The sequence below is a fragment of the Chelonia mydas genome, chromosome 8, assembly GCF_015237465.2.
Source record: "Chelonia mydas isolate rCheMyd1 chromosome 8, rCheMyd1.pri.v2, whole genome shotgun sequence".
Taxonomy (NCBI): domain Eukaryota; kingdom Metazoa; phylum Chordata; order Testudines; family Cheloniidae; genus Chelonia; species Chelonia mydas.
Window position 1 is genome coordinate 3,059,547 of NC_057854.1, and position 27,460 is coordinate 3,087,006.

A 27,460-nucleotide genomic window follows, 5' to 3' on the forward strand; every position below is an offset into this window, starting at 1 on the left:
AGACTTGTAATTAAACGTTAACATTTTCTGCAGCAGCTATTCATTAAGAAAGCAGATTCTTTGACTCTTAGAGATAGTACTGCAACATCTTTTTTCCTCTTTCCATATTGCATTTTTGCAAGAACTCCCGTAGAGGGTCCTTGAACTCTTGATATTGTTTTCATTCCTTTAATCGGCATACAGGGAGCCCTGTAGCTTCTCTCCCTTTCTCCTTCCCATTTTCCCTTAATTAAAACTGTTCAAGCTAAAAAACATACTTCCCTGTGAATTTCTCATCTCCCTTCTTTCCAGCTTCTCCTATCTGTGTAATTTTGCTAGCACCTGCTGGGATACTGACATTGTTTGGATTTCATTATAATGCACATGGTTTGAAAAAATACACATCCACTTCTGTTCATTGAGTTATAGAAGTACTGGCAAATAATTGTGCAACATGTAAGCCTGCAAGCAAGCCAGATCTAGCTGGGGAAACTACCAATTTAGACTCTAGTGGTTGTTTCAGTTTTAAGTTGACCAAAAGCCATTTTTACTGGACTGATTCCAACTCTCGTGTAATCCCTAGTCTCTCATCTGTATTCTTGAAGACTAATGGAATAGTAAAAATCTTCTTAAAGATAACTTAAATGTGTTGTATAATGTCCTCAGGGTAGCTTCTTCACTAAAGATGTTTTCTTACCTCTACAGGGTGGGAATCTCATTAAGGTACCCACTAGTGTCATTATTAAGTTTTCATGTGTTTCTCAGTTTGATGCTAATCTTCATGTGTGTGTTAATTTTTTTTCCTTTGCAGCACCAACGTGGTTATGAATTATTCAGACATCGAGTCTAAGGTTCGAGAAGCAACCAATGATGATCCATGGGGACCTTCAGGGCAGCTCATGGGAGAGATTGCCAAGTAAGTGATGATTTGACTCAGCAGTGATGAAAAAGATGCATCTTTATACAGAAATGTAAAATTTGCTGCCAAACCAGCAAGGATGCCAGGTTGATAGAGAGGAGCTTACAAATAATTGTAAATTAAATTTTAAGATTATATGCTGGAAAAAAAAAATCAGAATCACCAAATCAGAGACATGTCACAGGGTACTTGCACTGTTGAGTTTTGTTTGTTTGTTTGTTTTTTTAATTCTTGGTCTTACAATATGTATAATTTTGTGGGGTTTTCAGAATAAAAAAGATCCTATTTGGGGCCAGTTGCTCCAATACTTTTTAAGGGTTTAAACAGAGTAAGATTAGCCAAATTTTTGCTCCTGAACATATGTATCAGTTTATCTTTCAGAGAAGGGCTTGGATAGTGTGTGATGAGCTAGTTATGAGGGGCACCATCATAGTCATGTTGTAGACATTAAACCATTGCTTTGAAGAGAATAGATTCCTCTTCTCCCCTCCTCCCCCCCGCCTCCCCCAAATTGATAGATACTCAGCTTTGTTTGAAATGGTGTGTGAAATTCATCTGTATAAATAAGAAATTTTGGTAGCTCTTCACTTGGAGTGTGATGGAATTACAATAGTTTTAGACCAAGTCTGCCATCTACTGTCAACATTTAATTGTAGCAAACTACTAGGGAAAACTTATGAAAATAATTGCTTTGCTCCTTTTGTTTAATTCTCCTAGAGCTACATTTATGTATGAGCAGTTTCCAGAACTTATGAACATGCTTTGGACTCGAATGTTGAAAGATAATAAAAAGAACTGGAGGAGAGTTTATAAGGTGTGTGCATATAAGACATTTTTAGGGTGTGATTACTCTTACTCTGTGTACTGAAGAACAAACAAGGTATTAATTTTAGTTTCATATCTTGATGCACTGTTGTGCATGTACATATTCAACTATGTTACGTTTGTATTACCAAGAAACTGTAGTTACAATAAACTTTAGTTTTCTCCTGTCAGATGTTACTATTAACTCTGTTATAAAAGTCAAATTTCTGTTTTGTTTTGTTCTGCAGTATAGAGCTTTCTAAAAACAAGTGTTTTGTGTAAAATGCTTTTCAATTAACATAGTAATCTTATTTTACTGTTGCAGGAGTGTCAAACAGAATAACATCTACATTTTGTACTTAAACAAAAGAAATATCATTTGTATGTATGCCTGTTGGTAAACAATTCTTTTTCAAGTTATTTTCAAATTCTTTTTAAGCATTCTAAAGGATATTGTTTCTAACTAGAAAAATTAAAATTGTTTCCAAGTTAAACAGCTTAAAACTTAATTTACATTAAGTATTCTGCCTGAAAAGGATCCAAATTTTCCCACTAATTTTGAAGATTGTATTTCATTTGCCTTTTGTCTTATTAGTGGTAGAGAAAGCACTGAACACCAGTTGAAGTTTTCGTGGCTTTGAATAATTTGTGTGAAGTAGATCTTTTTCCTTAATATTGTAATGCTGTACTTCCAATGTAACAACATATGTAGGATTATATTGTTTTTTTTTTCGGGGATGGGGTGGGATTGGTATAGCACATACCATTTTTAAAATTTAAGGTTTAGATCCTACTGTGTCTTGTTTGAGGCTTAGATTATATATAACAAGACAAAAATAATTCTAAGGCACACTGTTTTCTTGGGGTGCCCAATGCTTTGTACTCGTAATTGTTTTCCCTGAAGTATAATGTAAATTAATATTTAATGCTATCATACGTACTACTTAATGTTCTAAATTAAGTTGGAATTGTCTACCAGGTTTGAATATATTGCATTTTGAGTACGTATTTTAGCTGATAGACTGTTTCATGTGACTTTTTTTTAGATGGAACATTGAAGTTCAAGGAAGTTCACAATTTTAAAAAATACTTTTTCAACTTCTTAAAATTTTTCTCTTGAAGTTTCCTTTAAACTTACTCCAGAATACTGTGTTTTATACATGAACACATTCCTGTAGAGAGCAACAGAAATAAGTCACCATAAAAATTGCTTTTAAATGAAAAACTTTGGGGAATTGAAGGGGCAGGGCGGATACAGGAAAACTGTTTTGTTTTACAGGTTTAGGTTTGCTTTTTAAATTTCCATCACCATCTTTTTCTGATGAAAAGTTATTTTGCTTCAAGAATTAGTGATGATCTAATAACAATCTACTTTGTTTTTACTGAACAAATGCAATTCAAATTTGCTTGCGATGCTTATAAATGAAAAAGGGGAAGGAAAAAAGAGAACCTGATAAGGCAAATCAGTGTAATAGTTACTTATTTAAAAGGGGAACAAACCTTGACATTGACTGACTTTTGGATTTTAGGATTTAGTTTTTTATTGCACTTAAAACAAATTCTGATAGAGCTTTTGGTCATGAAGTCATTTAATGTGCTTTGTATTTTTATAGTCTTTGCTGCTCCTAGCTTACCTCATAAGGAATGGATCAGAGCGTGTTGTTACGAGTGCCAGAGAACACATTTATGATTTGCGCTCCCTGGAAAATTACCACTTTGTAGGTGAGCAATAGAAAAAAATCTTATAAGCAAATTAAAACAGGAGTTGGAGTTGTCAGTCACCTGAACCAGCTTAGAAGCTTCCCTGCTCTAATTAGAATGTGACTGTTGCCGGTTGTGTGAAGAGTGCAGAATCCAAGACGTGGGACCCTAGAGTATTAATTAGTGAAGACAAGAACTTGCAGAAAAGACTGGCTAATAACAACAGAACCAACACAACATGAGTGTTCGGGTTTATATTAAAATATGCACTAGAGACTGGTCCCCTGTGGTGTCCGTAAAGGAATAGCTTTAATCATATGGGAAGAAAAGGTTAGAGCTCCAAAACACACACATCTGTTTGAAGCTGGGGGTTTTTTTTCCTCCCACCAAATAATATTTACAGTGCAAAGGCAGCAAGGCCAATGTGTGTTTTGAATGTGAAAGAGGCTGGCGAGAAAAGCAAATTTTAGTTTTTAGCTTTGCAGAGTGACAGAATTCTAGCAATTAGTGTTTCTAAAACTGCACTAAAAAAGCTAAAAACTGGTGCTGCTTCTTAAAATGGGTTAAAATCAGAATAAAATGAGTAAAGAAAATAGTTTAAATCTGAGTCTGGTTGTTTTACTCCAAAACTTGCTGCTGTTGATCTGTTAAAGATTAATGCTAGACCTTTCTAAATAAAAATTGTGCTTAATGAAAATACATGATTTAGTTGAGGATGAAATTTCAATTGAAATAAAATGTTATGTTTGACCTCATAGTTTAGACAGGTTCAGTGCATTTTAGGATTTTTCTCATAATTGTTCATTTTGTAACTTTTTAAATTTGTTAGCTTGTCTAATGCTCAGTTCTAACTGCTATTTCTGAATGTTTTCCCCTTTGCCAATATATACAGATGAGAATGGCAAAGACCAAGGTATAAACATACGCCAAAAGGTAAAAGAAATGGTAGAGTTTGCCCAGGATGATGATCGACTTCGTGAAGAGAGGAAAAAGGCAAAGAAGAACAAAGACAAATACATTGGGGTTTCTTCTGACAGTGTCGGAGGGTTCAGATATGGTGAGTTCAGTGCTGTGTTGGTCAACTAGTTGAGGAGAGCAATTTGCACCCTGTGACTTAGCTTGATTTCATGGATGTGCTGCACGGAGCAAATAAATACTAAGAGTAGCTACTTACTGAGCAAATCCTTCCTGGATAAATTGTCCCTTTCTAAAGGACTCTTTAAAATATAATACTGGCAATTTTAATACTCTTATCAAGCTAATAACTTTTCACATCCTTCTGGTACCTCTGAATAGAAATTAAATATTTTCAAATGTCCCTGGGCAGGAGGGGGAGAGAGTCACTTAAATGAACTAAAATGGAGATTTTTTTTTTTATATGGCTGATGGTGATCCACTGACACTTCCAAAACTTAACTGATCTACCTAAAAATTGGCATGTAGGATCTTTTGCCACAATAGAATTCTAATGGAAAGTTTGAAGCAAATCAAACAAGGCATTTTAAAAATACAGGGCTTCCAGAAGAATTCTGTGGTTTTTTTGTTCTGTTTTTTTTTAAATTGCTAATACCTCGTCACCTCTTCATAGCTGAAAAGTGGCTTGACCTAGACATCCTACCCTTGTCTTAGTGAACTGTTCTCGCTGAGTGCCTTTGATTTTGTTTTGGTGGTGAGTGTATGGTGTTAAAGTAAAACAATGTGTACCTTAAGATATGCGAGCAGATCTTAAACTCCCCGGGTAGCATTATATGGACCCTTGGCATATAAGCCACCATATGTATGTATTTTGATATTCACATCAGGTCTGTGTGTTCTTGTTAATGTGCGTGTGGTGCTGCTTGCTGATCTACAATCTCTAATGGAATTCAGGGGTCTGCATCTGGTCTATGTGATTTTTTTTTTTTTTTTTTTTTTTTTTTTTTTTATTGCATGCGTTGAATCTGCAGTTCCCATGTGCACCTTAAGGAGCGTGCTTCCCAGTGCCAGCACCACACCCACTTTGCCTTGATACACTAGGAAACTTGCAGCTGAATATGTACTGTGCTGCTTTATTGCACCCACCAGGCCCACTCTGCCTTGCAAAACTGAAGGCAGGTCACCCATTCAGTGTTTCAGTGGGTGCTTGGGAAACTTAAAGGAACCTTATTTGAGCAACAGCTGGTATTGAAGCTTAGGGAATTTAAGGGGGGAAAACTAAGCAGTAGCTTTGTCTTAAAAATCAGTTTAAAGGGATATTCTAGGGTTAAAATGCAAAAATGTATAAGTCTATAAATACCATTAAGGTCACTTGACCATTCATAACTCTGCATCTCTCCTTGACAATAGGTGCTCCAGAGCCTAATGTGTCCAGGGGAAGTTGCCCTTCATCTGCAGGAGTGGTTGCCTAAAATCTAGCTTCATAGAACTGATGGTTTTTTTCCTATGACTTAGGCATTGATATCTCACATCAGGCCTTTTTTTGCCATGCTTTGAAGCTTCCCCACCTCTCTCTGCTTTTCTTAGATGATCACTCATGAGCAATGCAAGGCACATCTTTGTGCACCACTCCCTCCTTGGCCTCCTGCATGCTCCCAGCCCTGCCACAGTGAGGAACAAAGCTCTGACCGTGCATCTAAATTTGCATCTCTTTGGTGTAGCCCAACATGTTGCATCTAAACCATCAGTCTGTCCATATTCTCCCTGGTATTATTAGAGATCAGGATATTTTCCACTAAGAGGAAAGTCCAACCCTCATGTTCACAACTTCTGAGTGCTCCTATGCAGTGAAACCAGTGTGACTTCTCTGTGCGAGAATGGACTGTAGGTGAGAGAGGTGTGCCAGGAGTATGCATCCTCTGTGATCTGGAGATTTGCTCTGCACAAGCCACTGTGTGGCCCTATGGACCCTTCCACCACAGTGAGGAGGAAGGGTACGTGTAAGTGCCAGTGGGCTGAACCGTCTCCATGGTATAGGGAAGGATTCCCTTCCTTCCCCCTCCCCCCCCGGTCGACATAAATAAGGTAGACAGGCAGTTCCACCATGCTGTAGGATAAGTGCCTCCTTGCAATATATTTCTTTGGGTTTTTGCTACCTGCTGGGGGCTCTGGTAATCCTCTTGTCTTGTAGAACACTCATGGGCCACTGCCTCTGTACCTTCTTCATTGTTGTCTCCTATCTTTCTGTCTGGGTTGGCTCTTCTTTTACTCTGTCCAAAGATAACTTACCCACCCCATGTTGATCAGTGGAAAACTTCATTCCTTTTCCATATTCTCTTCGGCTCTTTTCACCACACTTCCAAATCTGAACCTGTGTCATCTCATTCAAATGTATTTGTTTTTATACTAAAGGATCTATAATTAGCATCACTTCATTTATCACTATATTGAAGTATTTGCAAGCCATTTGCATCATCTTAAAATGCCAGCACAAAAAACCCCCCTTCAGGCTGAAATTTTATATACAAGGTCAGGTCTTTCAGCTGGAAAGGAATAGTCTCTTATACAGAAAATGTATTTTTTGCAGAGGGATCCAGTAGGATTTATGGGGGGAAATAGTTTTAAGATTCTTTTTGCTTTTTCTAAAGTATCCAAAAACGTATCCGTTTGGGTTATTTTGTGAGTTTAAAAAAATGTGAACAGGCTATTTTTTATCATCAGAATAGCCCACGATTTTTAACAATGCTGTGTAACAAAGTTCTGGAACATGTGAATAAACTTTACATAGGGAAACTTTTTTTTTTACACAACCCCACCCAACCAATATTTCTTTTTGTTGTCTCAATCTACATTTCAGTACATCAGGCCAGGTTTTTAAGCTGCTTGTCAGCGTTCTAAATGTTTATAACACACAAGGAAACACAATGTAAGTTAAAATACAGAAACAACAAAAAAAAAAAAGCACATTCAGTGCACATTGATGTGCTCTCTAGCACTTTCTCTGTTTCCTGTGATGGAGAGCACTATTGATTATCTGGTTTGGTAGACACTTTCAATATAGTCTTGGTACATATAAAATGGAGAAAAGGATATAGGCAGCTGGATACTAACATTGAGCCATTTGATCAGAAAGCATATCTGTACATGTCCAGATTCTGTATTATACCAAAAAAACTAACAAAGTGAGTCATTTTGATCTTCGCATTTTCTTTTCCAGAGATTGAGATTTTTATTTTTGCATGTGTAATTCAGGTTGGAGAGAGGCATAATTTGGATTCAGTTGAACCTTTTTCATATTCCTATCACTTATTCATTGTGTGTGGATTTAAAACTTTTAAATGAGCATGATCCTTGTTTTTTTTTTTAAGTATCTTACAACTTTCTTATGAGTTCCCAAATAATTTACTGTTTTTGCTGTCTGCTTGCTAGTTCCCTTTCACTCAGGTAAGGCACTAAAAGCAGGCTGGTCAATGTCTCCTTTCTAATTCTTATGCACTATACCAAACATTTGAACATGTTGGTTGCTTAAATGTAAGTACTTGAATACAAATTTAGGTACCCCATAAGTGGCTTAATATTTCCAGGATCCAAATACCTGCCCTATGAAAACCAAGCCACTGATTGGGTGGCTAAAATTTTCAAACGTAGTGCAGTCGTCGTCATTGTTTCAGATTCCAACAATTCAAGGGGAAGTTTTAGTGAAAATATCTACTTTAATAAATCTCCATTTAGATGTGTACATGGACTATTTGCACGTAATTCAAGCAAAGCTATAATCTTTTTTCTAAACTAACCAGCAGCTAGTTGGAGTTCTTGCTTCTCAACATTCAGAAGCAGATTTATTTTGCTGCTAATTCTTGATGGCACTGTAGTGTTGAGAAATGAAAGCACTGACTGGCTGCTGAGAAGGTAAGTTGCTGTACTTTCCTTAATGGTTTTTAAATCTTGTTGTTGTTTTTGAGGGTTTTTTAACAGGAATAGATGCTAGAAATATTACCATATGTTTTCACACTAGTCTGTTTTGGTGTTTGGTACTGTGCCTCTGTGTATTCATGAGCTTTTAAAATGTATAAAATCTTTGAAAGATTTACCACTTAGCATAGCAGCTTGGCCCGGAATGCAGTATTGCACATTAAGTGACCATTATAAAAATGGCATGTTCCAATTCTGATAAGTTGCTTATACAGCCTGAGTTGATTCTCTTATGCTGCTCCTCCAGCAAGGTTTAACGCTATCCTGATGTGCTATGCTGTGCAGTGCATTAAGGTTGTGTAGTTATCATAAACAAAAGCTTTTGAATCTGCATTCCTGCCACTTAATGATTGGCCTTACATGGCGTGCCTTGCTGTAGCAGTGTTGATTCAGCACTGTGGGAGCTTTCAGTTTGCTTTGAAAACTCATAAGGTTACAGTTTTTGTGGGGGTAAGGGGGGACGACTCCAAAAAGACTACAGGCTTTTTTGTGTGTTTACCATCAGTATTATGTCTTCACAAATTATATAGGTGAAAGGTATGATTCTGAGCCCAAGTCAAAATGGGATGAAGAATGGGATAAAAACAAGGGAGCTTTTCCATTCAGCGATAAACTAGGTGAACTGAGTGACAAAATTGGAAGCACAATTGATGATACCATCAGCAAGTTCCGGAGGAAAGATAGAGAGGACTCTCCTGAAAGATGCAGGTACTTTTACTGTGTTAAAATAGCTGTATCTATTCTGAATAGTCACTGTTATTGTAAGGCTTATTAGGTGTCTGCAGTTTTTTGCCACGCTTTCCCCTCCTAATAGAAATACAATTTGGGGCCAGTTTGTTGTGTGACCCTCTCCCACCCCCTTTACCCTGCTCTGTTGGTCCGGGGGGGGCTATGTAGCTGTCCTCCCCAACCTCAGAAAATAAGAAGGCTCTTTGGGTGGTGTAGAGCCAGCATAACTTCCCTGGCCCTGCAACTGCTTGTTCAGGGGGAGTCTGGCCAAAGTGCACTGAACTCTAGTAATTCTCAGCTATTGGCCTCCTGGGCCCACTGCAGCAGCCTTGAACCTGCTCTATTTTATGGCAGAGTCCAGGCAAACTCCTAAATGACCCAAGAATAGGAGGAGACACAGAAATTGCTTAAAGCCACTTTAGCCCCACCCTCCATCTCCTATTTTCATTGTTTTCACTGGGTTTCTGTATTGAGCAGATCTCAGGAAGAACAGAGATTTGGCCCACTTACTCTTGTACTTGAAACAAATAGTTTCATTTTCAGCTAACCTTTTTGTAAAATATGACAGATGTTTGTTCACCTGGCCACTAAATCCTCTGCAGTAAGAAAATAAAACTGAGGTGTGTTTGCCTACAGTATGAACTCTAAATGCAGCACAGTTTAACAGGTGTATTAAATTTTATTATTGAGAGATCAAAACCATTCTTAACAATCTGAAATTGCTACAGAGAAAATGCTCATTTAAATAATTTCCTTTTGGGTAAACATTCTAAAATTGTAGGAATTCTAATACATCGTGCATTTACGTGTATTGGTAGCTTTTCAAAACACTATGTATAAGTATTTTTTTTTTAATACCAAGTGGTCCATGAGGGAAGTGAAAGTAATACTAATGGCTGCACTTTTCAGAACAGGGCAATATGGCCTTCCCCCTAGGACATTAATAAACCAAAATCTGGTACTCTATGCACACGTCAGCGTTCCCTCTTAGAATTTATCATCAATAGACTACAAAGAGAAAGGATCAGAAGAAACCTAAACAACTTCAGATTTAACAATAATGGTACATTGATTTGAGCTTTATGTCCTTATCCTTCAGAAGCAATTTTGCACACAAGAACATCCTTAAAGATCCTTAGCTATATTTCAAATAGAAAATGAACAAATATTTATCTTGATATTCCCCTCGTGTTGTCTTGTGCCACTGTGTTCTTCCTCCCACTACTGCTCATCACCTGGGTGTATCTCCATCTCCGAGTGTGCCAAGCAAGCCTCTCTCCACCTTCTAATCCCACCCCAACACAGTCATCTTTCAGCTAGCTTTCAACTGCTAATCTCTGCTCTACTCCAGTGTTTTTAATCTTCTGCACTAACCAGTTCTCTAACTTAATCATTTGCTCTTTCACACCTCATAGTTATTACATCTTGCATATTTGGTTGTTATCCTTTCTCTTTCCTTTCATCTTTTAGCAGAAATGTCAGCCCAGGGACAATGTCTTTGATTCTGTAAAGTGCCATAAAAGCATTTGGTACTATTAAATAATCAGCTTTTAAACAAGGAGTAGAAAGGGGAAATTATGCAACATACACAAGCAAAAATGCTCTTCTAAGTGGTAGTTAAGGTGAGGTTGTGCCATCTAAGTCCCAAAATGCAAAATAATCCAGACTTCTGCCAATATGCCGTGTCTCTAGTACTGCACAAAAAGCAATCCAAAAGCATCTTTTTGCCTGAACAGCATACATGTGGAGCCTAGTCTGGAAGCCATTACTTGTGCAGTGGGAATTGAAACAAATGGAAGTTTTGTCCGCAGGAGGAGCAAAGTCCTCAGGGCGGGTCCATATTGTCATAGGAATCTCATGATGTAATGTGTAATTAAAACCCAATAAAAATCATATTGATAGCTATTTATGCTCTTAGAACTGTGGTACCTATTTTTATCGTTTCCGATTCCATAACCCACTAATTGAATACTGCAGGTGCAATTTCTACATAAATATTTAATGTCTAAGCATCAGTGATTGGAAGAAATTGGATTTTAGTAATTGTGTGTGGCTTAAAAATTAAAAATCCAACACTGCACAGAATGGTACTTTGAAGAATGTGTGCAATAGATATGGAGTTTGTATCCTTCTATCCTTCTGGGTTCATGGAAATAACCTAAATCAGTGGTTCTCAACTAGGGGTACACATACTCATGGGTATGCAGAGCTCTTCCAGGGGTACATTAACTCATCTAGATTTTGCATAGTTTTACAACAGGCTGCATAAAAAGCACTAGCAAAGTCAGAACAAACTAAAATTTCATACAATGATTTGTTTATACTGCTGTATACACTATACACTGATATGTAAGTACAATATTTATATTCCAATTAATTTTATTATGAATTAATTTTATTATTAAAAATGAAAAGCAAGTAATTTTTCAGTAATAGTGTGGCTGTGACGCTTTTTTTTTTTGTATTTTTATGTATGATTTTTGTAAGTAGTTTTAAGTGAGGTGAAACTTAGGGATACGCAACACCAGTCAGACACCTGAAAGGGGTACAGTAGCCTGGAAATGCTGAGATCCTCTGTCCTAAATCATACAAATGTATGTCGAAGTTGTCAAGTCCAGTCCCCTACACTGTGGCAGGATCAAGTAAACTTGACTGATTGTCCAACCTGTTTTTTAAAATCTCCAACTATGGGAATTCTACAACCTACCCTGGAAGCATATTCCAGAGCTTAACTACCTTTATAGTTAAGTTTTTCATAATAGCTAATTGGTCCCGTCGATATTCGCTTCTTGAGGACAAGCGGTGCCGAGAGTCCCAGTTGGACGGAACCCAGACAGTCTAGTCGGCGCTGAGGGCGATCCACATGGACTCTGCCCCAAGTGGTCGCTGGGCGGTGAACAGCATCGGGAATGTTCCCTTGACTGGTACTGGTACCAGGCTGGAGGCGACTGTGGAGATCCCAGCGGCGGCTTGCCTCTGGAGCATGGGACCGACATCTGTGGCGCTCTGGGCAACGTCCAGGGACGTTATGTTTTCCATGTCCACTGAAGACAGGACCCCCAGCAATGGGGTTTCATCTGCAGCAAGAGAGATTTAGATTAAGTGGCCCACCGGCTCTTCCGAAGGTGGGGAACTCCCCAGGTGGACCTATTCGCGACTTGGCAGAACTAGCGATGCCCCGGTTCTGCTCCGGGGGGACGCGGGGAGGGGCGCTGTCTCTGCCTTTCTCCTGTCCTGGTCAGGCCGACTTCTCTACGCCTTTCCCTCTAATAAGCAGGGTCCTGGAGAAGATAAAGACAGACAAGGCCTGGGTCATCCTGATTGCCCCGGCGTGGCCCAGGCAGCGTTGGTACAGGACCCTTGGGGCCCGGCAGTAGCTCCGCAGTGGCCGTTGCCGCTCTGCCTGGACCTGCTCTCTCAGGACCAGGGCTGCCGCCTCCATCCCAACCTAGCAGCTCTTTACCTCATGGTGTAGCTGCTCAGTGGCTAGGTGGAGAGGAAAGGACATGCTCAGAACAGGTTCAGTGCATCCTCCTCAAAAGTAGACTGCCCTCCACTCGCTGCGCTTATTTGGTGAAGTGGTCCCTTTTCTCTAGGTGGGTGGCAGTCCACTGTGTCTCCCTGGTGGCTGGCCCAATCCAGCTCATCCTTGATTACCTCCTCCACCTGAGGGCCCAGGGCCTGGTGCCCTCGTCAGTCAAGGTGCACCTGGCAGCCATATTGGCTTCCATCCGCCGGTGCAAGGGGGCACGGTATTTTCCCATGCTATGATTGGCCAGTTCCTTCAGGGTTTGGACTGTCTTTTTCTGTATTCTAGAGCCCCGGTCCCACAGTGGGATCTAAACCTGGTGTTGGCTCCTCTCACGGGGGCCCCCATTTGAACCACTGGCCACATGCTCCTGGTCTCACCTCTCGTGGAAGGTGGCCTTCCTGGTTGCAATCATGTCAGCCAGGCGAGTCTCGGAGCTCAGGGCCCTGAGCTCTGAGCCACCATATGCTGTGTTTCATAAGGACACGGTCCAGCTCTGCCCACACCCCGCGTTCCTCCCGAATGTGGGCTCCGCCTACCACATGGGTCAGGATGTTTTTCTACTAGTCCTCTGCCCCAAGCCTCATGCATCCAGTGAAGAGCGCCGTCTCCACATGCTCGATGTGCAGCGGGCTCTGGCTTTCTACCTCGAGCGGACCAAGCGGTTCAGAAAGTCCTTGCAACTGTTCGTCGACTCAGCTGACCGCGCGAGGGGCCAGCCGATTTCCACTCTGCGGATCGACTTGGATCACTTTGCGCATCCACTCCTGTTAGGAGTTGGCGGGTGTCCCCCCCGCCACCCATGGTGAGGGCACACTCGACTCGGGCGCAGGCCTCATCGGCTGCCTTCATGGCCCATGTCCACATCCAGGACATTTGTAGGGCCGCCACGTGGTCTTCAGTTCACACGTTCACCTTGCACTATGCGATCGTTCCCCAAACCAGGGATGACACCGGGTTCGGCAGGGCTGTCCTCCGTCCTGAGAACTTGTGAACTCCTACCCACCTCCAACAGATATAGATTGGAATCACCTATTGTGGAATACACATGAGCAATCACTCGAAGACGAAAAGACAGTTACCTTTTCTGTAACTGGTGTTCTTCAAGATGTGTTGCTCATGTCTATTCCACACCCTGCCTTCCTTCCCCTCTGTCGGAGTTGTCTGGCAAGAAGGAACTGGGGGCGGGGGGGGGGGGAGCGCACAGCTCCCCTTATATCGTGCCAGGCAGGCACCATTCCAGGCGCCGTGGGGGGCACTCCCCCCCTACAGGTACTGCTAGGGGAAAAACTTCCAGCACCAGTGCACATGGCGAGCACGCATACCTATTGTGGAATAGACATGAGCAACACATCTCGAAGAACTCCAGTTACGGAAAAGGTAACTGCCTTTTATCTCCCATGTCTTTACATATGACACTCCTCATACTACATCCCAGAATATCACCCTTTGTTGCAGCTGCATCACGTTGTTGATTCATTCAGTTTGTGAGCCACTGTAAGCCCCAGATCCTTTTCAGCAATACTACCACCTAAATGAATTCACTTAAAAACAAACATCCTCCACAGTTTATTTGCAGTCTGTGAGGGTGCAGTAATGTAGAATTAATGTGCTGTTCTACTCTGAAAAGTGACTACATAAGGGGTACTGCCTCAATCCACAGATCTTCTCTATGTTCAGTCTCAACTGTTGACGTTGCTGATTAAAATTTTATTTTTTATACTCCTGTTTGCACTGCAGTCAATACTGCTCTGGAAGGATGAGAACAGACTCCGTCTTCCTTTCATCTCGTCATTAGAATGCTTAAAATTCCAATTACAATCTTTATTTTTATTGATACATGAACTAGAAGAACCCAGCTTGACTTTCAGATTCCTGATCTAGTTAGAAAAAAGGTTTTTTTACTTGATCTAAGTCATTGAGAGAGAAATATGTAACCCCATCATGCCATTTTTCAGAGCAGAACTACACTTAAGGTATGTGCAGCTGTTTGTCTGCAGAGAAACTGGGCCTACAATTTGAGATATGGCTATTTTTGAACCTTAGAAGGAAAACATTCCTGTCTCACAGAATTGTGTTCCTTTCCCAACTTACCAGTATTGATGGCTCGTTGGAACTGAAATGGTAGAAGAGAAGGCAATTCAGAAAGCAGTCACTAAAAAAGCCCCTGGTTTTCTGTTGTTCGTTGGGATTTCCCCTAATCTTACACTAATGATCCAAGCCTGACCCCAGTGTCCTCATTGCTTTGAACTCCATTAATGCTGATCCCATCCTTATGTACAGAAGCAGTATTTTCCACCAGGTACCTTCATGCATCTGTAAAACAATTTCTTAATACCAAACAGGAATTCTTGAACTCTGTCCAAATTTATTTCTCTCGAACATTTTAAGAAGCTAGTGTAGGCAGCAGATGGCAAAGGAAAACAAAATGTGGTGTTGGTCTCCCATAAAACCGTAAGTGTCATCTTTGCTAAAGGTGACCTTGGTTTAAAGAGTGGTAATCCTTCTTTGTGGGCTGACTAGGTTTAGGCATTCTGCCTCAAACTATCTCCCCCAGAATCTAAGGGACAGTAAACCATTTTCAGTCCCAGGGCGCGGGAGGGTGAGGGGAGAGACTCTAAAGTAAAGGAAGAGACCACAGGCTAGAGTTCAGCTCCTGGTTGTTATGTGAACATGCATTGCTCATAGGACATTGAATTTAATGATTCAATACAATACCAGATGAAACTTCTTAACATTCACTATGCAGTTCTCACATGAAGCGGTGCGATTTTATAGGGATTTATTCTGTACATAGTAAACACACTTAAAGCGAACATTAATCTATAATGTTTCATTGCTGTTAATGTGACCATCAAAGAAAAATCAAAACAAATCTCCTGAGACATTCAGTTTGAAGCAGTACAGTTTATTATAGAAAATTGGGCACTGTAATATTTTATGTCCTACATTTCAGAATATATATTTAACCTCTCTGGAAAACTTTCAGATATAACACATGTATCCACCTAAACGTCGCTTTTCTAATGCTGTAGATTTTGGAGATCAGTTGACCACTCAAACCCTTTTTATTTTTTGTAGAGCTAGAATTTCTGGTAGTGCAGCAGTTAAGATGGTGTAGATCACTAAAGGGTCATCTCTGTCTTACTCTTGAGCAAGTAAGATTAACCTTGCTCATTCCTCTGAAACTTGTGCTATAGTGTAATATGGGCATACATCTGAAGCGTACATTTCATCCGTGGATGTGGCAGCACCTGCACTTGTTAACATCTCCTCTCCCTCAAATTCCCCACAACACCTGTACACATTAGGTACTGGGGACTGCACTGGTGTGATTAACAATTAACAGTAGTAATTGTATTGCAGTAGTAACTAAAGGTGCCAATCAGGATTGGAGACCTATTGTGCTAAGCACTGCATGAACACACAATGGAAAGACCCTGCCCCCAAAAGAGCTTACAGTCTAAGCCAGGAGTGGGGTGACTAAATGATGCATTGCATTAGTGAGCTTGCCAGTCATCTTTGGAGACTTGGATTAAAATCCTGATATCACGACTGAAAATGAATGTAGAGGTCTCATTCTATTCCCTCATTTGTGCATGGTGCTAATAGTACTGTAGGCTCAGAGGGCCAAGAGCTGGAACAGTTGCTACAAGTCAGGGGTTAGGTGCCCTGGCAGAGCTGTGTGCGAGTCTTGCACCGTACTTGCTTGTATGTCTGGCTAAAGCTAATGCTGTTAGTCTTTGGAATACAAAATGGAATGCTGGACGTTTATTATGAGTGATCGTGAATTGAAGCACTTCCAGTGGCAACTACACTGTCTCCTGTTTCCTCTATGTATATGAAGTATGACAATCCACCCCACTATTCTCAGCAGAGAACAAAGGCTACCCTCTAGAGCAGTGGTTCCCAAACTTGTTCCGCCTCTTGTGCAGGTAAAGCCCCGGCCGGGCCGGTTTGTTTACCTGCTGCGTCCGCAGGTTCGGCCGATCGTGGCTGCCACTGGCCGCAGTTTGCCGCTCCTGGCCACTGGGAGCCGCTGGAAGCGGCGCCGCTCCTGGCCACTGGAAGCGGCGGCCAGTACATCTCTCGGCCCGCGCTACTTCCAGCAGCTCCCATTGGCCTGGAGCAGCAAACCGCAGCCAGTGGGAGCCGCGATCGGCCGAACCTGCGGACGCGGTAAGTAAGCAGCCCAGCCCGGCAGGGATTTCCCTGCACAAGCGGCGGAACGAGTTTGGGAAGCACTGCTCTGAGTATGTTGTGGTTGTCATATCCCCACTGACAAAAGGACAATCTTTGTTCAATTACATATGTTAGTACTCTTCTGCATTATTAAAATATAAAAACCTTTCACTTTTAACTATGTACCCAGAAGGGAATTGCTATTTCAAAATAGTTTTCAATATATTTAAGCTTTCTCTCTAGCATTTTTCATTGTTGTGTACAATTCTGTTGCCCTAATGATAACATGCAATATGCCTGTTGCAAAAATGAATGAGCTTGTACACCACCTTTGGTCACAAGCGAAGTAAGAATGGAGAATTTAATAATCAGATTAAACATACGTTACTGTGGTGCATAAAAAGATTTCAACTAAAACAGACACGTGCTTTGAGGTGTAAGAATAAATGTGTTTTCTGAGCTGGGAAATTTAGAACAGTTCTGTATAATACTGTGAAACAGTCTTATTAAAGCTGGGTAACCTTTTTTTCACAAATACTTCAAAGAAATAAAAGCCCATATATCTCAAATGGGAAATGGACTGGAAGTGGAGTTGGTATGCTTGGCATCTTAAGGCTAGCATCCTTTCTTGGTGCGCTGCTTCATTTGGACCAGTAAATACCTCTTGGGGCAAGTGTTGAACAGGCCTGCCAACTTCACTCTTTTTCTAGGTTTCAGAGTAGCAGCCGTGTTAGTCTGTATTCGCAAAAAGAAAAGGAGGACTTGTGGCACTTAGAGTGATGAAGTGAGCTGTAGCTCACGAAAGCTTATACTCAAATAAATTGGTTAGTCTCTAAGGTGCCACAAGTACTCCTTTTCTTCTTACAGCTGTCTAGCCTGTTATAATCAGGGATATTTAGAAAGAGTATCTACCAAATACTTTTATACCCCACACGTGCACAGAAAAGTCTCTGGAAAAATTGGGATAATGCTACCCCCACTTTTGTAAAGTGCCACATAAATGCAAAGTATTAATTTCTCAAATATTAAAGCTGTGTACTCCTTTCCCTAAGTCGCTGTCTACAGTCTCTTGTTAATACCAGTCAACACTGTGAAGGGGATGATTGTCAAAATTCTTAGGCCTGAATCCAGTGTCCATTGAAGTAGATGAAAAGACTCCATTGATTTCAGTGGGCTTTGAATCTTGGTGAGGAGGAACTGAATCATATTTGTACTTACTAGCATCATTTTTGTTTCATTCTTCATTGCTCTTCTAGTGACAGTGATGAGGAAAAGAAAGCAAGAAGAGGTAAATCCCCCAAAGGTGAATTCAAAGATGAAGAGGAGACTGTGACGACCAAACACATTCATATAACGCAGGCCACAGAGACCACCACCACCACTAGACACAAACGCACAGCAAACCCTTCCAAAACCATTGATCTGGGAGCAGCAGCACATTACACGGGAGACAAAACCAGTCCAGATCAGAATGCAGCTCATACCCCACAATCTACGGTAAAGGTAAGATGTAAACTTCTGTTCTTCCAACTCTGAAACCATTTTTGTTTTAAGAACAAGGGAACTCTGAATTAAGTAGATTATAGATCAGCCCAAAGAGTAACTATTTTCCCAGAAATTAAAGGGTTGGATTTTCAGTAGCATGTAAGACCCTAAAATTGAACCTAGAATATATGTCCCTTATGTAGTAGTATAGTGCCATCGCTACGCACATTTAGAATGGACAGGCTCTGATGGGTGGATGTGGTTTTTGGAGCAAAGTAACTATCATTTCTCTATTTTTATCTCTTAAAAAAAAAATTGCAGGAGGCGAGAACTTAAAATTCAAAAGATACTTCTGTTTCTAATCTCCAAATGTGTGGTATTTCAAACATTAGTATTCTATACAATACTTTTGATTTTTAACATTTTTGTTTAAAAACACCACATTCAGCCATATATAATTAGCAAAGCTCTCAAAATAAAAGCCCCAACTTAAAATACAGAAATATAATTTTGATTTATCACTAGGCTGAATTAGCTCCTAAATTGTTTGGACATATCTAAGGGGGAAAAAATACTTGTGGCAAGCTTTTTTTCCCTTGCCCCTGCATGGGTAGCCATATAGTATGTTCACAAATATTGGTCCGGGTCGTCAATCTCTATCACTATTAGACTAGAAAACTCAGTGTCTGGGGCAGTGTTTTAATTACAGTCCAATCTAAGCTACAAAATAATTGTTGGAACAAGTTTGTGGCCCAGCCACACTCACCTTTTTTTTCTGTACGCAAAGGGAAAGAGGAAAAAAGTCTTTTATAACATGGCTGGGTTGAAAGCCTGTTTCACAATAGTGTTTAAACATATCTACTTATGTAGTATAGGTGAAGTGTCTAGTCTTCCTAGCTTCCCTTGGGTTTCTACTAATGTATTTCCTTTCCTACCCCCATCTGTTTTCTTTCTGCTTTTTGTCTCCCTGTAATTGTGGGCATGCCAGACTCTGTCAAACGATTATTTATGGTCAATCCACAGTTTATGAACCTTTTTGTAAGGTTCGCTTACACACATCGAAAAATATTGAAAAATTCAAGAGCCTATTGACATCTCTTGGAAAATGGCAAAAACTTTTAGGAGCACATCTTGCCTATATGTATATCTTTTATAGTGTCTATTTTTAATCTGACACTGACATGCAAATTGGATCTTTATTCCTGTCCTGCTCTTTGTTCCTTATTTGAAATTGTAATCCTCTGAAATTAAACTTTCTTGTTCTAAAAATTAGTGTCACTGAGACTGCCTCAGGCTGTTAGACACAATGTTCTCAAGCAAAGATGTGTCTTCTTTGGTTAGACTCCACAAGAGGTTGTTGCAGAGATTTCTGCTGCAAAGCTGAGGCTACTCGCTTCTCTGCCATAAAAAGGAAGAGCATGTTTCCCATTGGACTTCCAAATGTTTCCTGTGGTGGTCTTTCATCAAGCGCTCTCTGACAGGCACTACGCTGCTGTCCTATCTGCAGTAAGTCAGAAAATAATATAGACTTCTTGTTGTTTTCAGGCGTGGGGGTTCACCTTGGGCTCCCACACAACCCTCAGGGCATTTAGTCATCCACAGTGTGGAAAAAGCTATGAAAAAAGTCTCTTCAGGCTGAGATCAGTGAAGTTCACATTCCTAGCTTCCCAGACCTCCCCAAGGGTCAGTACTTTAAGGTGATAAGTGACCACCTTTGTCTGCATCAGCTGGCAGGGAGGGATCAGAAGCTCTTAACTGCTGAGACATTTCACAGTATGGAATGGGAAGAGAGAAACCTAGCCTTCATTTAGTCCTACATACCTGAAAATCCAGTCTGACTGAATTGTCAAGTTGTCCAGTCATCAGAGTGGAGAATGAGCAACCAGTACTTCCCTATCATATCTGAGATTCAGCCAGCTTTAAGTGTTCCTATTTGCTTCACAGCCAAATCACAAGTAAAACAAATGTCTTGAAGGACACACTCAATAGTTCTAGGCATGGAAGCTCTCTTCCAAGTTACTTCTGCTCTCCCCATGCTTTTACTGAACAGAACAGTGTAAAAAGAGAGAAATTACTTGTCGTCCTGCTCGTAACCAGTTGGTTAATGAGGCCCTGATACTTTGAACAAATGGAGATAACAACCATATGTACGTTTCATCTATTGGTTACCCTGATCTTCCATCTGGAACCTGCTTTTCTGAATTTTGAAGTATGGCTCTTGAATGTAGCATAACTAAAGAGATTTTATCTAATTCATATGTTATACCATCGTCTCGAAAGGAACGCAGTCTTAGAAGGCCTCTGATTATTTCTGGCTCAAACTCAATGGATGGAGCTAATGGACTGTGTGACACTAAGAAGAACTAAAGACCTTCCTTCATTCTTAATAAATAGTCTGATCCCATAGACAAACCATCACTTAACTCTTCAACATATCCAGCATTCTAGGAGCAGGGAGTAAGTCTCCACTATCTTTCTCACATAGCATGATTTATCAGAGTCCAAATAAAGCCGCCTTTATACAAACAACCTATATGGAACTTGATCTGGGTCGTAAGCTCTCAAACTCCATGTTATCATATCCATGTACTTGTGGTCCAATGAAGTAGCTTTCTTGGTTTCCATTACCTCTGTAGGTATTCAGACTACCCAGACAAAGAAGCATCCTGTATACTTCACAAGGACAAGGTGATCCTGTCAACTTTGCTTTCAATAATTGCTGTTGTGAATCCTCTGTGATGTTAAGAAAATCATCTTTCCCTCTATCTGAATCTGAAGCATAAGGAGCAATTCAGGCACAAACTGGATCTCAGATGAGTTATCAGCTTGACTAGAGATCTGTGAATCTGATTGCACCCCAAATACAGGAATAAAAAGTCTTCAAAATAACCATTTCCAAATGGCTAAGATGTGATATTAGAAAAGTCTACCCCAACATTGGTAGACCGGTTCCCAAAAGTCTACAGGGGCAATGCTCTCTATTGACACAGGCCCTCACCTAAAGAGATGTTCAGAGTTGACTGGCCACTGATGCGTATCTTCACCAGGATCTACAAACTAGACTACAGCCTTAGTGCTGCCTGTGGGAAGAGGGTTCTAAAGCAGTTCTTTAATTTTAAAACTCTTTGGAGAGTGGGATTGTAAGGCTTTCCCCTCCCAGATGATCATGCTCTTTTGTGTCTGATTCTTTCTCACGGCTGGTTGTAGCCCACAAGTACTAATTTAATGAGTGCGTTAGAGGGGTACAAAACTCTCATTGGAAGAATAAAGCTAATGTCAGCCATTCGGGATCTCTTCCTCCCTCCCCCACCCCCACCCCCGGACTAATGTCTGAGTCCATGATTGTTCCTCTAGTAGGTAGAAACCATCGTAAAATGTGGAAGCTTGCCAGGAGAGTTCTGGAGGGTCAGCAGACCTTCCTCTTTTTGTTGTTGACCAGGATTGATTGTCTGGACTGTCTCCCACTTCCACCTAAAGTAAGAGAATCCACAAACTGTGCCAGTGTGTTTGAGGAAGAAACGTTTCCTCACAGGCAAGTAGTCAGGCAGACGTTTAGTAAAATTGTACTTAACAGACTTTTCAGCAGGCCATCCATCAGTCTGCCATAGATGCACTTGACCACAGTGCCAAGGTTCATAGAACATTAAGAATACCATTGTACTGCAGGAGCAGTAACGTTGGCTAAAATGTGTGCATTCTTTGTGATGTTTCCTGCAAGAATATAGGATTCAGAGTATGACAGATTAACCAAACAGATGGTGATCTCATGTATTAGAGCTGGGTGGGAAGCAGTTTTCTCATCACATACGAAGACTTTTTAAAAAACTTCCCATCCTGAATCAGACAAGTAGTTGAAATTTCAAAAACGTTCACAAACCAATAATCCAAAAATTTCAGATCGGGTTAAATGAAATGTTTCACTTCAATTCAGACCTTTTAAAATTTGTATTTTTAGTATAAATTAACTAGTTTCAAACCAAAAAATCAAAATATTTTTGTTTCATAGTGCCAAAATGAGATGTTTAGAAAATTTCAAAACACTCTTCCAATTTTTTTTTTTTTTTTTTCAAAATTTGTCAGAATTGACCCTTTCCTGAAAATAGTTTGGCCAAATCAGCATTTTGTGATGAAAAACATTCTCTTGGAAATTCATGACCAATACTAGTATTAGTGACTATGCCAATGAAGTGACTTCTGATGGGTCATGGTACTGTCAGGAAATGCATTCTCTTCCTTGTGACATGACTGATAAAAGGAAAGCTTCAATACTGCTTTCCGTCTATGTCAGGGTCCCCCAGTAACTTTGGAATTATATTTGATAATACAAGTCAGTTATTAATGTCTTGCAAAACACTTTTTTCTCCCAGATAGCTCTGTCCATTAACTAAGGGCTTGTCTCCATGGCAAAATTTTCTTGCACAGCTATACCAGAATAGTTGTACTAGTGTAAATTCCCCTGTGGACACACAATTCCAAAATAAGTGATTTTATAATTTTCCAAAGCACAGTCATTATTCTGGAATAAACTCAATGTAATTCTGGAATAGTGTCCTCATGGAGACTTATACCAGTATAACTGTATGGAATAATTGTGTATTAATGAATTAATAATTCTGCTATAAGTATGTGGGAAGAAAATCTCCTTATGTAGAAAAGCCCTAAGATCCATTACTTGGAGTACTAATGGAACATACTCACCACCTGTTAACGGTGACCTTCTTTACTAGTATTTTACTTAAGGTTTACATCATTCAACCAAAACCAGAGTGAGTTAAACATGCATTCCTTTTGATGTTTGCTTCTCCGGTTTAAATCTTCCATGGACATAAATGGCTACAGATAGTAAAAATAACTAGGTAATTAGTTCCTTCAGCACTTTTTAACTTCAGGTTCTCTGAAATATATTCTAGTGAAGTCTCTTTGCTTAATTAGGTTACTCAAACAAGCTCCCCTCTACCCATCTGCATCTCTGCAGACATTCTGGCCATTTTGGGGGGCCATTTCATCAGGAGAACAATGCTCAATTCATGCGTGAAGTTTGTGATAAGACCGTTAGAAAGCCAGACTTGCAGTTGAACTGTAAATAGTGCTTCAATCATGTTTTTTAAAAAGCTGGTAAATTCTGTCGTCTTTAGGCTTCAGTACCCCCTGGCAGCAAGTCGTCTAATGATCTGTTTGATCTGTTTGATGGTGCTGGCCAGCCAATCTCAACAGGTATATATCTTTATCCTTAATCTGTGATCTGTTTAATTGTGACTGTCCGTCTGTGCACAAGCTTGTGGGTTTTAATATTGTAAGGATAAAGGGAAACAGAAAAATGGTGAAAAGCAAAGCAAAATGTTTCAAGTACTCAAAAAATGGACAACTGTGCATAAGTTTATAACTGCACACAAATTACCATATTACAGTAAAAGCTTTTTTATCTGGCATGTTGGGAGAATGGGGGGTGCCAGTAAATGAAAAAAATCCAGTTAACTAAGAGGGAGGGAGTTTGGGTGTGGGAGGGGGCATGGGGCTGGGTGTTGGGGCACAGGAGGGGGTATGGGGCATGTGCTCTGGGAGGGACTTTGGGTGAGGGAGAGGGCTCGGGGCAGCAGCTGGAGTGCCGGATCCAGGTGGCACTCACCTTGGGCAGCTCCCCTCAAGTGGCAACATGTCCCCGCTGCTCCTAGGCAGCGGCACAGCTAGATGGCTCTGCAGACTGCCTCCCCCGCAAGCGCCACCCCCTCAGCTCCCATTGGCCACCGTTCCCTGCCAACAGGAGCTGCGCAGCCAGCGCTTGGGACAGGGCCAGAGCAGTGTGCAGAGATGCCTGGCTGCGCCTCTGCCTTGGAGCAGCAGAGACATGTCGCCGCTTCTGGGGAGCCATGCTGAGCCACGTAGGGAGGCTGATGACCCAGTGCCAACTGGACTATAAACCGGACTTTCAATGAAGATCAGAAATGCCGGTTTATAAAGCTGTCCGGTTGGTAAAGTGCTAGATAACACTGCTTTTACTGTACATAGGATTAATAATAACCTTAGCAAATCATAAAGATTAGCCACTAAATCAGTCTGTCAGAAACTGCATGGATTATAATGCAGAGTTATTTATAATTAATTCTAAAAGCAAGCACAATCCAGTCAGCTTTAAGTTTCTCATGTTACAAGTTAAGGGATAGGCAGCTATAGAAATGGATGTCCTCCATTCACTAGCCACATCTAATGTATACAGCAAAAGCAAACTCATTTCTTTTATCTTCTCATGACCCCTGGATAACCCCAACCCTAATGCCAAAAAACTCACTCTGAAGTTACATTTCTGTTCAATTAATTTATGGTGAATTATTCTCTAAATACTAAGCTGAAATTTAAGTTCACTCATGTCCACACTAGCACTAAACTATGAAATCACAGTAACTCTTTTAGACAAGCTTTAGAGTTCAGTGACTTGCCTACAAAAGTACAAAACTGAGTTGGGTGTGAGAGATCGAATATAATTTTTTTTAAAAAATCTTGTTATGCTACAGACCTTCATGCCAGCCACAGTTAAAACAGTGGATCATAAACTATTAAAGGGAGTTTGTCATGTATCTAGGGTGTTTTAATGGGACAATCAAAGAGTTAACTGGAGGAGGATTCAGGTGGTCAAATGTGGATGTAATTTTTTCCTCTGTATCAAGATCAATTTTAACAGAGAATTAAGCACCAATGTGACCCTTTTAGTTGGCAAGAAACCTTTGAGAGAAGGTTTCTCTCTCAATTGCAAACAGAAATTTTACTAATTAACACAAGCTACTGTTTCTGTGTAACATGGGGCACCTTGGTAGTGCTTCTTTCCTTGTAGCATTTGTAGTAGCTTATAGTGGTGCTGAATGAGCCTCCTCCCCTTAGCAGATTGGGTTATAATATTTAAATTCTGTGAATTGATTGCAGCTTTTCCAGTTGTATTGATCAAAACAAATTTACAATTTTTCAAATAACTTGTTACTCTTTTATATGATACGTTTGTTTTTTTTAAGGCCACGCTTCCTAGTTTTGCCCCAAACCAAAGGCTAATAGCTTTGTGGATGATGCATAATCATTAACTAGATATAATAGTATAAGATTTACATAAAACTTAAAATGTATTTAATTCCTAACTTTGTGGGTTATTTATGAATCCATAAGTGCATGAAAATTCAGTAAAGGATTACACTTTTAGCAGCCAGGAACGATGTGGCACAATCTCAATGCTGCTGCATTGCACAATGTCACTTACCAAAAGAGTGCAAACTTGTTTAGTTTGGACTTGTTACGCATTCATGAAATAACTGTCAAATCTGATAAATATCTGAGATACTACTTGTGCAGTAATGGTGTGATCTTGAAAATAGTATGGGTGACAAAGCAGTGATGCTGGGTAGAAACAGCACCCATAGTACTCACCAGACAACCTAGTTTATTATTTATTTTAAATTAGTATCTGTCTTAAGTTTCTTTCCTTCCCGCTTCCCAGAGATCTTTAAAGTTTTCATACATTAACTTTTATTTGCCTTTATTGAGGGAAAGGTAAATGAGTGAGGCATGCATTTTGGGAATGCTGAGATCTGTGGCCATTCTGATATGTTCCAGATGCAGAATCCACATTGTCTTCCACCTTGCCCCTTTATCCTTGGAAATACCCTCTGTCAGGTTTTTTGTAAAAAGCCTATTTTGTAACACTTTATTCTTTCCCTTTTAAATCCAGTTTTAATGGGAGATATATAAAAAATACACAAGCACACACTGTATATGTATAATCTCCCATTTATTTATATAGAGAGAGAGAGAGTTGTTTTTAAAAAATTCTAAACTGAGGAATTTTTCACTTTTAAACTGACTCCTTGCTTTTCAAACAAATGGAGCTCTCCACATTTGAGCACATCTGACCTTCTGATTCTTTTTGTTGCTCTACAGTGGTACAGCAATTTTTCCCTTCTTCAGCAGCATTGAGGAGTGGTATTGAGAAGAGGCATATTACCAGCTGGTCATTGTAAATAATCTCCTTGCTGCCCTGTGAAGGCAGATGGAAAGAGTTCATTTATAGCGACAGATCTCCTGTGGGAATCTTTGAGGATAGCTCATGTTGTGAAGATTAGCACTGTCCTTCACATGCAGGTCGCTTGTGATGACCAATATGTTCCTTGCAGCACAGGGTGTGGGAACATTTCCTGGGTCACAAGACATAGTGGAGGGGTCAAAAGCAGCCTTTGATCTCCCCTGTAAAGAAATTGGCAGGGAAATACTATGAGTTCAAGGATCTGTGGAGGCGTTTGCTAAACAACTCTTCATCTATATGTATTTTTCAGTGTAGTAGGTGCTGTAATTGTTTCTCCTGAGATGAGGGAACACTGAGCAAGCTTTACAGTACAGGAAAGGGATGGTGAAATTTGAGACTTACAAATTACTAAAGTTGCCCAAGTAAGTTACATCCTGTTTACAGACGGTGTAAAGACAGACTTGCATAGAGAAGTCACACCAACAAGACAGTGCCCGGATTATTGGAGACTCAGTTTAATTCTAGGCCAAAGGCTTCTTCCATTGAGAGCAGCTTTTGTTGCTATCTGTCTAGGTTCTGCTGCTTTCCTCTTTAGCTTAGTGTTCAATCTGAAAATGAAACAGGCACATGAGAGAGAGAAAATTGGCAAGAATGACCATTGAGACAAAAGACCTGAAGAATATTCAGAAATCCTTTACATCTTTTGGGTTCAAAGTGAGGGGGTTAGTCAGTGCTGTGGCTATGGGTTACCTCTTTAGGCTTGTCAGGAAAGCAGCTGATCTTGAGGTGGTTTGACATAGGAGAATACAGAACTTGCATTGTATGTTCTGTATACAAAAAGATCAAATCTTCACCTTCCTTAACAGGAAGCAAATGAGGTATTACTATTAAAGTGTTTCCTTTGCAGTAGACCCAGTAAGTTTGATCTTCTCACTTAGTTTCCAACTCTGATATTTGACTGGCTCATGCCACCTCCCTCCCACATTTACATTATATCCAATGCAAGGTTTTTATATCAAAATACAACAGACTAAACAAATAGTTTTATATAAATTCTACTGCATTTGTTCGGACAGCATCATCATCCGACTGAAATTTCCTGTCTCCTTTTCTAAAAAGAGTGGTACAGGAATTACAATGGAATTAACCTTCTGTGGGAATTCAGAGACGCATGGTCTTCCCTTTCTCTTTATTTGCTGCTTTATATCAAATCATACACATTCTTCAGGTAGAGACCATATCCCCT

General features: G+C 40.2%; 1 protein-coding gene across 1 annotated transcript in view; it reads left to right on the forward strand.

Moving 5' to 3' along the window:
• CLINT1 (clathrin interactor 1) overlaps nucleotides 1–27,460 on the forward strand; it is a 76,464-nt gene that overhangs the window by 38,615 nt on the left and 10,389 nt on the right. The window contains exons 2-8 of the mRNA XM_037906214.2: nucleotides 791–895; nucleotides 1,616–1,712; nucleotides 3,316–3,424; nucleotides 4,296–4,460; nucleotides 8,821–8,998; nucleotides 17,987–18,233; nucleotides 23,351–23,429. Of these exons, the coding sequence (XP_037762142.1) occupies nucleotides 791–895; nucleotides 1,616–1,712; nucleotides 3,316–3,424; nucleotides 4,296–4,460; nucleotides 8,821–8,998; nucleotides 17,987–18,233; nucleotides 23,351–23,429 (980 nt within the window). The remainder of the gene's footprint in view (nucleotides 1–790; nucleotides 896–1,615; nucleotides 1,713–3,315; nucleotides 3,425–4,295; nucleotides 4,461–8,820; nucleotides 8,999–17,986; nucleotides 18,234–23,350; nucleotides 23,430–27,460) is intronic.